The sequence below is a fragment of the Acanthochromis polyacanthus genome, chromosome 3 (assembly GCF_021347895.1).
Source record: "Acanthochromis polyacanthus isolate Apoly-LR-REF ecotype Palm Island chromosome 3, KAUST_Apoly_ChrSc, whole genome shotgun sequence".
In the NCBI taxonomy this organism is placed as follows: Eukaryota; Metazoa; Chordata; class Actinopteri; family Pomacentridae; genus Acanthochromis; species Acanthochromis polyacanthus.
This window is the reverse complement of record NC_067115.1, coordinates 32,115,553-32,127,618: the sequence shown is the minus strand read 5'-3', so window position 1 is coordinate 32,127,618 and position 12,066 is coordinate 32,115,553. Positions and strand designations below refer to the sequence as shown.

At 39.7% G+C, this 12,066-nt stretch overlaps 1 protein-coding gene across 1 annotated transcript; it reads left to right on the top strand.

The window, feature by feature from the left end:
• Positions 1 to 449: 449 nt before the first annotated feature.
• atpv0e2 (ATPase H+ transporting V0 subunit e2) lies at positions 450 to 11,168 on the top strand. Its single transcript, XM_022207681.2, has 4 exons — positions 450 to 668; positions 1,590 to 1,637; positions 5,831 to 5,929; positions 7,572 to 11,168. The coding sequence occupies exons 1-3, from the start codon at positions 565 to 567 to the stop codon at positions 5,922 to 5,924; spliced, it is 246 nt and encodes an 81-aa protein (XP_022063373.1). The 5' UTR covers positions 450 to 564; the 3' UTR covers positions 5,925 to 5,929; positions 7,572 to 11,168.
• The last annotated feature ends 898 nt before the right edge of the window (positions 11,169 to 12,066 follow it).

The following is a 12,066-nucleotide window of genomic DNA, read 5'->3' as shown; positions in this document are numbered from 1 at the left end:
TTTCTTTCCAAAAATAAGGGCATTTCTAAGTGATCCCAAATTTTTGAACAGCAGTGTATAAAATGTAAAATAAAACAACATATATAAGGCTTACTGCATTGTTGCTGTCCCTCAATACCTGGTTTTGTTCTCTTCTTGGTATTGATGATTGATTAGGACAGACAATACATTCATAATATTTACTAGCAACTGAAAAAAAAAAAATTTTAAACTTGGATTCAATTATTTTTGTTTTTTTTTTCCTGCTTTAAGAAATAGCATTAAAGGTATTCAAATGATGGATCAAAGCATGTGGGAGGAAGCTAATAAATAGATATTAAACAGACTTCTTGCCCTCTGTGGGATGGCACAAACACAAATCCAATCCCTTCCGCTGTGATACTGAACGGCAGCTGGATCCACCAATCAGATGCCGCAGTGTGACAGGCCTGGGCCAATCACACGCTGCGTCGGCTTAGTTGGGCGGGCATACAGCGGAAGCGACGGACTGGTTCAGCAGCCATTGATGCGCTTTATTTCCAAGAGGACAAACCGAGCTGAATTGTTCCTTCGCTGACTGAAGCCATGGTGTCTCACTCTGTCGCTCTGCCGATGATCTGCTTCACCACGTTATGGGGGCTGGTGGGAGTCGTGGCCCCGTTTTTAGTGCCCAAAGGACCCAACCGCGGGTAGGTGGTGGAGCTGCTGTTATTTGGCTGCAGTTAACGGCCGTTTTCCTTTTATTTTGTACCGTAGCGGTTTAGATATTCGTTAAAAATACATATTGTATGCACTTAGTGCTTTGGCTGTTTTGAGTCGTATCATGTCAGTAGAATTACCTGAATGAGGAATAGCTGCTGCTAATGTGATGGAGGCCCTGCGTCACCCAAGGGAACCTCCCTCCATCCATCCATCCCTTCATCCATCCAAACATACATCTCTCCACTATCCATCCATCTATTCCTCCTTTCATTCATACATACATCCTTTCATACATACATACATACATACATACATACATACATACATTGACTTGTCATCCCTTCATCCATCTATGCATCCCTCCATCTATCATCCATAATTAAATCCATCCAACCCTTCATCCATCCATCATCCATCCGTCCTTCCATCCATCCATACATTCGTCCATTCATACATTGATCTGTACATCACTCCATTCACCCATCCTTCCATCTATCCATCCGTCCCTTCATCCATCCATCCATCCATCCACCCACTCATACAGTCAGATTGAAGGGTCAAATCCCTCTATTTATTTAACCCCAAGCATGAAAACTTGTGTGTGGGAAAAGCTGATGTGCTGCTTTTCTTTCAAAACAAAAGACATTTCAAAGTGACCCCAAACTTTTGAATGGTAGTGAATAGTAAACAATTGCAGCATAATGACGGTAATCACCATGGTAACGTTGTTCATCCACATACGTGACAATGTGTTAAAGAGCTTAAAATCACAAGGTGAAAGCACTGAATGTCCACAAATTGAATAAAAATGATTTGTACAGACTTGAGGGAGCTTTAGACCTCAATATGAGATTTAAACAGTAATACTGGACATGTGTGACTGACTGATTTGTCTTGTTCTCCCACAGAGTGATTGTCACCAGTCTCATCCTCACAGCAGTCTGCTGCTACTTGTTGTAAGTACTTTCTTCTCCCTCTTCTTCTTTGCTGTTGGTGACATGACTCTGCTATACTGACAGACTAAGAACAACCAAATAACCATGCAAGAGGAATAATCAACAGGTTTATGGCATGCCAGGTAATAGAGGTTGCACAGAAACTGATCTTTTCATTAAATAAGTCTTTAAATACAACCTGAAAAACAAAATTCAGATCACTTTTTACTCCTACAACTGTACAGAGGAGGAAATTAGAAACATAGATTGATGCACGCAGGATTCTCTCTTCACCACTAGAGGCAGCGTGACTTCACTCTGACAGCCAGGTCACCCAGGAGCACAGATGACCCACTAATTACAGCTTTAACACTTGGTTATAGGTTGATCTGTTTGTAGGGTCGAATATTTAAATCAGGCTAGTCTCCACAGCTGTTATTACTGTAGAGTCCAAACTGTGCAATTTAATTGAGTCATGCACAGACGTGTTTTATAGAATTTGTAGGATTTTATCCATAATATTTATCATACTCAGATTGATTCATATCATCAATCCCACTGTAGGATCTTAATATTTAGACATGTTTGGTAAATTAGCAACACCAGTCCCTTTTCTCTACACTGGAAAGCACTTTGACTTGCTCTGATGGGAAAGTTAGTCGTGTCTCTTATTTCGTTGGCCTTTTCCAACGTTAAAAAAAAAAAGTTTCTGTGACGCTTTTAGTCACACATACGGCCAGGTATCTGTCAGGTGCGACAATCTTCACGTTCACTCTGCTGCTCCTAGCATGTAGCAGGTGTGTCTGTCTGTAAGCCTGCACTTTGCTGAGTGGTGTAATCAAATAATCAGCTGAGGTAACATAAGACAGCCACTCAGATAAGAGGGGGGAAAAAAATGTAAAATTTAATTAAATGTTGAACAGAAATATATTTCATGCATGCCCTCTGCCTGTGTGTGTGTGTGTGTGTGTGTGTGTGTGTGTGTGTGTGTGTGTGTGTGTGTGTGTGTGTGTGTGTGTGTGGTTGCTGTAAAATAGGTGTTAAATGTTCTGTAATGAGCATGTTGTATGTTGTGACTCCAGGAAGAGTAGCTGTACTTGTTGCAGCTAATGGAGATCAAATAAATATAAATACAAATAGATCAAATTACTCAGCTTCATCGTGGGTAAATGTGACATTGGAACGCCTCATTTCACTGTTTTCAAAATAATTCAGAGTAACACACATGTGACTGGGGTAACTGAGTGGACCTTCCAAGTTTCTCTGGATGCCGAGTTCTTTCTACTGATTGAAGTATTTATGGAGCACTGATAAATTCTCAGCCTGCATGTGAGACGCCCTCCCCTTCTAAACTCCATGAGTCTCTACATGTGCCTTGATCACACCCACAAGATAACAGACAAACACTGAAATGTGAGAAAAGAGCCTCCATAATGCATTTATTGCAAAGAGCGCAGTCAGACATCGTTGACATTTTGATTTCAAAAGTTTAAAAACATGAGATATCCAGGAAACTTGTCAGCGGCCCCCTCCCTCAGTGTTTCAGTACTGAAGCAGTGAGGAGTCAAAAATAATAACAGGATTTCGCACTGTTTATAATATATCCCAATAGCAGCAAGTGTAAGTGCCAGATCGTCCTTATGAATAACAGCCAATGTTGATCTGTGCTGTTAATTCTGTTTATCATCAGGAGTTCTGTTAAGAATAATCAGTGCATGTTGGAAATGACAACTAAGGTAAATAGCTTAAAATGATGTGCAGTCAGTGTTAAAGGTGGGGATTGGAAGCAGAGTGGTCTAACCCACAAACAATTACAACTAAATTTATATCCTTTGTACACCATTTTATGGTCTAGCAGGGGTGTCAAACATGCAGCCCACGGCCCTCCAGTGAGTCCAATCCGGCCCACAGGACAACTTTGTAAAGTGTAAAAATTAAGAGAAGACGTTAACTGTAAATTGTAAATTTGCAAAACTATAGATTTAAAATAATTTCTAGACCATGACAAGTTGTTTTGATCATAAAGTAAAATACTAGATTGTTCATTGTTCTTTTTTTGTTTTGTGCACCGTTTTTGTCTCGCTTGTGTTTTTTGTCTTATTTTTTGGTCATTTTGTGTTTTGCTTTATTCATTGTTTTCAGCATTCTTTTTGTCATTTTGTCTCGTAGTGTAGTTTGTCCAAGTTTTTTGTCATTTTGTTTCTTGCTTTTGTTATTTTGTGTCTCATTTTTGTAATATTTTGTCTTGTTTTTTCTCTGTTTTTGTCTGAATTTTGTCATTTTGAACATAAAGTAAAATTGAAATTGATTTAAATTTTCTGAAAAAATTTCAGGTTGTTCATGATGTTTTGTTAAAAATATAATTCCTTTCGTGTAAACATATTCAGAATTGTACCTTTTTTTTTTACTAAAACAAAGGAAAGATTTGGAGTTGTGGTTATTTGTAGGTTATTATGCTCTGATTTTACTGGTCACTTCAGATCAATTTGGGTTGAATGTGGCTCCTGAACTAAAATGAGTTTGACACCCCAGGCTTAGATTTTAGTGGCAAAGCAATCTAACTGACAATACCCCAAATATAGTGTTACAGTGAATGTAAGACCATTCTTGAAGACACAAAACTTTGAACCCATTTTTCTCAAAAACTGTACAAAGTGTGTTAGACCCATCTGCTTCGAAACCCTTCACAAGTTAGTGTGGAGTCCTGTTTGCAACTAAAAAACTGACAAATTCACACAATAGAGGTATAGAGAATACTGTCCATGAGTGGAAAACACTCGTCTTATGAAGGAACATACCTGCTTCATGTGCACAAATGCAGTTCCACAAGTGCGACACTGTGATGAGCTTGGACTTTAAACTGCCCAACACTTGCTTGGTCATCTACTTGTCTTTTCATCTTTTGAATGCGGGACAGTGGCAGGTAACTCTGAAATGTCTTCATTGGTTGTTGACCAAATATCTGTCCAACACTAACAGCTTTTTTTGGTTAAATATATCAGAAGGCAATGTTGTAAAGTAACCAAGTATATTTAAAGAACTGTACTTAATTACAGTTTTAGGGTACTAAAACTGTAACTTATTTTCCTACTTCTGCTCCAGAACAGTTGAGGGGGTTAGTGGCAAAGTGGTCTAACCCACAACCCAAATATAGCGTTACGTGGCACGTTAGACCATTCTTTAAGACGCAGAACTTTAAACCCATTTTTCTCAAAAGCTAAGGAAGTTTGTTCAAACACTCTGCTTCCAAACCCTTCCAGACACAAATACAGGGGGTCCTCGACGTACGTCAGAATTTCCGTTCCTATGGCCCAACGCAGCACTCGATTTAGACGGTCCCCAGGTCGCCGCGAGCGCAGGGAATCATGGCAGGTTGATGACATCATACAAAGTGGCTGCCTCCATGAAGAAAACATGATAGGTGGTTCAGCTTGATCGAGCGCTCGATTTTGACGGTCGCCAGGTCGCCATTTGCGACTAAAAACATCGCAAATGGCGACCTGGTGACAGTCTAAATCGAGCGCTGCCAACGTAACTCGATGTTTGCCTTACGTCGGAACTGAGGTGGAAATGTAAACAAAGCCATTACGTGCATCACGATATCAATCAGTTCTTTGGAAAAGTCATAAATACCAATGACTTTCATGCATGTATGAGTCATTTTACAAGGAGTAAAAAGAATATGTTCCACTGTTGTTACAAGAATCTGACTTGCGCTTGGGAGCCACAGTGAAGGGCAAAAAGTTAGCGCATGTAGCACAGTCCAAGGTGGCGTACAACCGGAGAATGTAAGCAAAGCCATCTTATAGTGCCACATGACGACGTATTCTTCCGCTCCGCTCGCCAGCTAGTTCCACAGAACCACTACCGATGTCATGACGAAATACTGCAGGTCTAGGACTTCATAAACCGAGGATGTCCTGTATTCAACTTTTTTCTACGTTACATTTATCAGATAACTTTAACCGCTACTGAGTTTGCATATTCAGATTAACAATACAAAACATGATCAATAAATTAATGTACCGTGGTACACTGATTTAGTGTACATGTGCACATATGTTTCCTGTTGGTTGTGTCACAGCAGTATGATCTATCAGTATGTTGCCTAAATCTGCAGTCGTTAGACCCAGACTGTAAAACTAAATGAAGGAATGTGCCTGTATGAGATGTTGACAATCCTTCTTCCTCTCTCTCTTCCTCTTTTTGCTCAGTTGGTTGGTCGCCTTTCTGGCCCAAACCAACCCTCTGTTCGGCCCTCAGCTGAAGAATGAAACTATATGGTACCTGCGCTACTTCTGGGAGTAAATAGGGTGAGTTTGTTGGAGCAGCTCACTTAGCATCTCATATGAAGCACAAGCCTCACTGACTTGACTGTCAGTTTAACCTGAAGATCAGCTACCGTATTCTAATCTTTGCCTGAATCCACTGAAAGCTGCTACGAAGATTAAACATAGGATTTTAAATATGCTGAAACCTCAACAGTCACTGCAGAGTCTCAGATCTTTACCCACACCCACACAGAACACCAAACTCCAAAACAAAAGATCACAATCTATTTTTCTATATATTTTTTTGTTTGCCAGCAACTCTAACTGAAACATGTATTGTTTTCAGTTCAGTTCATTGCAGTTAATTTCATCAAGTCAAAACTAAACCTATACTTTGAATTATGGTGACATGTTCCAAATCAAATTATTCCATAGAGGCTTTTTGGCTCATTTAACATGTGCATACACTATTTTGCACTTTATTTTCCAACCAAAAGCTGCTCTACTATTGTCTCTCAGTGGCCAGTGGGGAAAGAAGACTGCCACAGAACTGCCCATGGTGACAGAAATGCCATTCAGCCATGAATATTTATCAACTCCACAAAAATATGAGAAGGCTAAAATGCAAAAAGGGACACTTGTGTGAGTTTTTAGAGTTGTTTGCCTTGAGGCACCCTGATGCTTTTGGACCCAGCAGTGCTCCAAACCATAGTGTTTGGTTGTTACAAATATGCTGTTCTGCATCATGCCTTAACCCTCATAGTCAATATTTGGGTCATTCCAGAACTGGAGGACATTTGTGCTTCAATTTAAAAAAAAAATAAAGATTCTCCTTTATAGTTTTCTGCTCCATATTCATCAATAATAGGTAATACACTATCAAAGGCTTGATTGGCTCAGCTTATGCATCAATGGTACCATTTTATTCCATATTTTATGTGTTATTTGCTAACCCTACTCTAATCACAGTAACAGGGTTGCTAATCCATGCTAATGTTAGCTTTTTCTCAGCAGTAGAAGCTAGATGTTTAGCTAGCTGTTACTGCTGACCAAGAGGACAAACTGACTGATGGAAAACAGTCAAAAGAATTAGTCTGATCCTGATATTTTGAGGTAGAGTGAGACATTCAGTGAAGGCTGACAATGTTACAAAAAAATGAAAAATAGAAGAAAGGACATAGCTTTGCGCTCTACATTCTTTAGGAAAACTGATTGATGATGTTGACGACCACAAAACGAGACATAAAGTTACAAAAACAGACATAAAATGATATAAACATGACATAAAACGAGAAAAATGAGGCACAAAAGACAAAAACATCATCAACCGGGTTGTTGTGGGACAAACATTCCTTGCATAATAATTATTTAAAATATGTTGATTGAAAAAATGTTCCCAGAATTACAAGAGATATCAATGAAAAAACAATATCAAAAAAGGAGATTTAAATTTCATTTTAACTGTTTTATTTGAGATTCAGTTTGGTCATCAGAGGAGTGGGATTTTGTCTCAGGACAAGTAAATTTACAAAACAACTGCATGTCTGAGTATTTTGTACATGGATTATTGGAAAATTTGATGGGTGGGACGTAAAATGTCTTCTAGTTCTGCAATCACCCATTAGAGAAGATAGTTCTAGTTGTGCTGAAATCTCATCTGTCTTTGTTTTTATCTGTTTTGCAGGACTGTGTGGTGTGAAGCCTCTCATCATTCCTGTCCCCTGGTTTGCTGGACTTAATTTCAACATTACCCCAAACACACACACACACACACTTCCAATCTGCAGAATTGATGGATTATTTCATAAATGACCACATTTCACAACCCTAAAAGTCAGGATGAGTGTGGAGAATACTTCAGAATAATGTACAGTAACTGGAATATAAGATTTACAGTTTATTAGACAGATGTGTGTTTGTTTAAAGTTGCAACTGACAGCGGGGGCATGATGATGAAAGTGAAACCGCTGTTAGGAGTAGACGTTAATCTCTCTTCTCTAAAATGTGCAATCCTTTAGTTCACTCTGTGTTTGTTTACATTTTTTTTTTTTGGTTTTGTGTCGCTGCCATCAGGGAACATAAATTTGTAAGTGTATTTATTTTGGCTTGCGGACACTGATGCAAGCTTGTTGTAATCACCTCAGTGTCCACACGGTCTTGTTATATAACTGTTATTATCTGTGATGTAATGGTGTGTGTGTGTGTGTGTGTGTGTGCGTGTGTGAATATGTGTGAGTGTGTGAAGAGTTCATTAGTGTGAGTGTTTGGACCGCGGCCATGAGAATCTCCTAAAACTGTAAAAGTGAAGAGCGATTCCCTCCACTTTAGACCACTTCAGCTTGAAGCTCCCTCCCACATTCCCCTCATGCTCCACGCCGCGGAGGTCCTCGTTGCCATGGTGATCTCATCACCCAATTCAGTCCCTCTCCACTCGACCCCGTTTGATGAAATCCTGCCCGTTCTCGCCTTCATGTGTACAGACGTACTGTAGCTTGTACTGTACATGATTTTGGAGCGAAGCTGCCGATGAATTCTCTTCACTTCTAACGCTCCCTCACATTCTGGCAAAAGTCTCACAGTTTTCCTCAATTTAGACTCTGGCAAAGGAATTCTTTTAGGGTTAGCAGCTCTTTAAGCTTGAGCGACCCCTCACAGCTCTCAAGTAGCCGGCCTTAGAACGCATTCATTCACCAGAAAACAGAGCAAAAGAAGTACATTTGAAAAAAGAAAAGGCGCATGTTTTTCAGCCTTCTTCAGTCACTGTGGTTTAGAATAAACCTCATTGAATTTGATCTTTAGTTAAAGGCAACAAGGTTGCTGTATGAGATCAGCGTGTAGGGCTGCACTATTCATTACATTTTGCAGTTAAAAAATAAGGAATACATTCAAAACCAGCTGCAGAAAATACAATGGATTCAAAAGATCCTAAATATTCTGTAGAATAATTTTATGAAATGAAAGCTTGACACATACGATCATGTAGTCACGATATCAGCGGAAAATACCATCTGTATGCATGCATTCTGGAGTGGAAGAAGTTGGCATTTCATTCTCAATAGATCAAGGCCTTCTCTTTTGGCAGCGATTCTTCTGTCAGTCTGATTACATTGATAACACAAAAAGCACTCAGAGAGTGCAGTACTCCTCCTAGGCTACTCATTCCCCATATGGCATTGTCAGAAGTGCAGCATTTTTTTACTAGTTATTGATGATCAGAAATCACGGCAACATAGAACGTGGCCATGTAATATACAGGGCGTCCTCAGTTTATGATGTCCTCAGCCTACAGCGTTTTGTCTTTACGTTGGAACTGGTTGCTCTGTGTGGAACTAGTTGGCAAGCGGAGTGGAAGAATACGTTGTCACACGACGCTATGAGAGGAAGACGGCTTTGTTTTCATTCGCTGGTTGTACGCCATGTTGATTATGCTACATTCGCTAACTTTTTGCCCTTCATTATGATCGATTTCATGAAGCACATCATGTGAGTTCTGACTGACGGTGAAAATTCACTTATGTCGCACCATAGGAACAGAACTCCGACATAAGTTGAGGACCCACAAACAAAATGACCTTGCGCTGAGCACAGGTGTGTGTTATGCATGTGTACGATATGTACGGATACTGAATCGCGTGACCTAAACGTGTAGCGGGCGGTGGGAATTCATGAGTCTCAGAAATATCCCCAAAATTGTATGAATTTTTCCTTGTATCATTTCCGACGATAAGTCCTGATAAGTCTGCAATGGTTGATTTGTAGTAGGATCACAATCTTGTGATCGTCAACAGGCAGCTGATGTAGCGTTCACTTGTCATAGTTACAGCGTATCATTGCGCTAGGAAATGGAAATCTTTAATGAATCCATGGATCCAGACTAAAAGCCGCATCACTGGTGAAATCTAATCAGTTGGTCCTTGTGTCATTTCTGACCTTCCCTGAAAATTTCATCCAAATTCGTTAGTCAGTTTTTGAGTAATGTTGCTAACAGACAGATAGACGGACAGACAAACATACACTGATTGTACATAGGCATAGGCACCATATTATGACAGTAATGTGGTGATTTGGGCCCACAAATACTACTGTTTCCTTTACCTTCCAAACAAGCAGTGAAAAGCTATCCTGTTTTTTTTTTATGCATTTGCCTTGTGGAAGATGCAGATCTGCTGTCACACCTGCCGCCTCCAGATGCTTTAAAAGTCTCTTCTGCCAGCCACTACCACAGTTACACCTCCAGTCTCCTCTCCCCATCTCCAGCCCTCACTCCCTCACTCCCTTCCTATCCTCCTCACCACTCACCCTCGCTCTCCTCCTCTCTAAAACCACTTTGCTTCAGCCAAAAAGAATCAAAATCAAAATACAGCTACTTTTTAGAAAGACCAAATTGCGTTGTATCTTTTCCCCTTCAGCCCTTTTCCCGTAGTTGTGGTGGTGGCTTGTGTCTGAAAGTGGACGTTAACTGTGTGCCGTGCAGTAAGTAATAGGGACCAGTGTCAAATGGAGCTAAAGTTGACTTTGTTGCAGATGGAATTCAGTTTCATTCCAAGTAAATGCGAACACATTAACAAAACCTGCTCACAAGTAGCTCAAATTTTGGACACAGTTTTGCTAGCTCATTAATGTGGAAGGTCAGAAATGTTGGTGTTGGCAGAGAGTCAAAGCAAACCTGAAACCAGGTCATGTAACTCAAGCTCAGTGCTGTGCTCATACCGTCTGAGTGCTGTGGTTTTGCTTTCGCTTGGTTTCATTCTCTTTCTGACTATTCACTGCTAGTTATCACATGTACCCATAAACCCTTGTGTGTTGGGTGTGCTTCCTGTGGTTGTTCAGGACTCCGTTCCCAAACCCACTCATCAGCAAACCTCCTAGATTTTGCTTGAAGACGGACATCGTCAATGAGTCATTGGACACCAAATGGCATTGTTCCTACCGAGCCAAACAGACTGGACTAACGAACAGAACAGTCGAGACTTTGGATAACCCCTTCAAAACATGCTGATTGTGAATGCATCCTAAATTTTGTGAGTTTCTTTGCCTTTTCCGATGAATCCGCTCAGTTCTTTTCGTAGCTGGCTGCTGTTCATCTGTTAAATGTTCCTGGCAGCGGAGATGGAGATTTTTTTTAGTGTGTTAAGAATCACCATGGTAACAAAAATCTAATAAATCACAGATCTAGTTGTTGATGGAGATGAGATGTGACCTTGTATTAGTGTGAAGTAAATGCTTCTATGTCGGTGGCATTGTATTTAAAATACCCAATAAAACACCCTGTCTCATCTGGTCCAGTTCTTCACATTATTAACGTTCCTCCTAAGCAGACTGAAAATTCAGTTCTGAAAGAAATGCAGACAGACCCACAAAGAACTCACCTGGGCACTCCTGTTTCACAGTGAACAAAAGAGTTTGGAGGATCAAGACTGTGAGACTCAATTTGCTTTACAGAAAGTTCAACTTAACCCTTTATCCTGTTATACACTTTAAGGCGTCAAACTCACTTTAGTTCAGGTTCCACATTCAGCCCAATTTGATCTCCAGTGACCAGTTAAATCATAACGCAATAACCTATAAATAACAAATACAATTTTTTTCCTTTGTTTTTAGCATAAAAAGTACATTCTGAAAATGTTTACATTTATTGAAATATCTTTTTTCAAAACATAAACAACCTGAAATTTGTTAAGAAAAATAAGTGAAATTTCAACATTATGCCTCAGTTCATCATTTACATGTTACAACTTACAGATCACAGTTTATCTACAAAGGCACAAAACATTCAGTTTCAGGTATCTGGAATATAACAAAGTATTTTGCAACTTTTCAAGATCTAGAAATTATTTTAGATTTACTTTTATGTCCAAATCTGTGTAGTAGTCCTGACCACCTTAACTAACACACTACAAAGGAAGAAGGTTAAGTTATGCCCCTGCCTTGTAAATGTATAAAATCTATACATAAAAAATGCGTAAAAGTTGTGGCAGTGCAAAAAAAATAGGGTTCAACCAAACCAAACTCTGTCATACTGAAGCTGCTGACTGGCATATTGCACAATGTTCAGTGTTTTCAACTATTTTCACAGGAAGTATTCATTTTCACTTCTGTAAATTTTACACTTTCCAAAGTCATCCTGCGACCAGTTTTGGCCCGTAGACCACATGTTTGACACCCTTGATCTAAGGCAT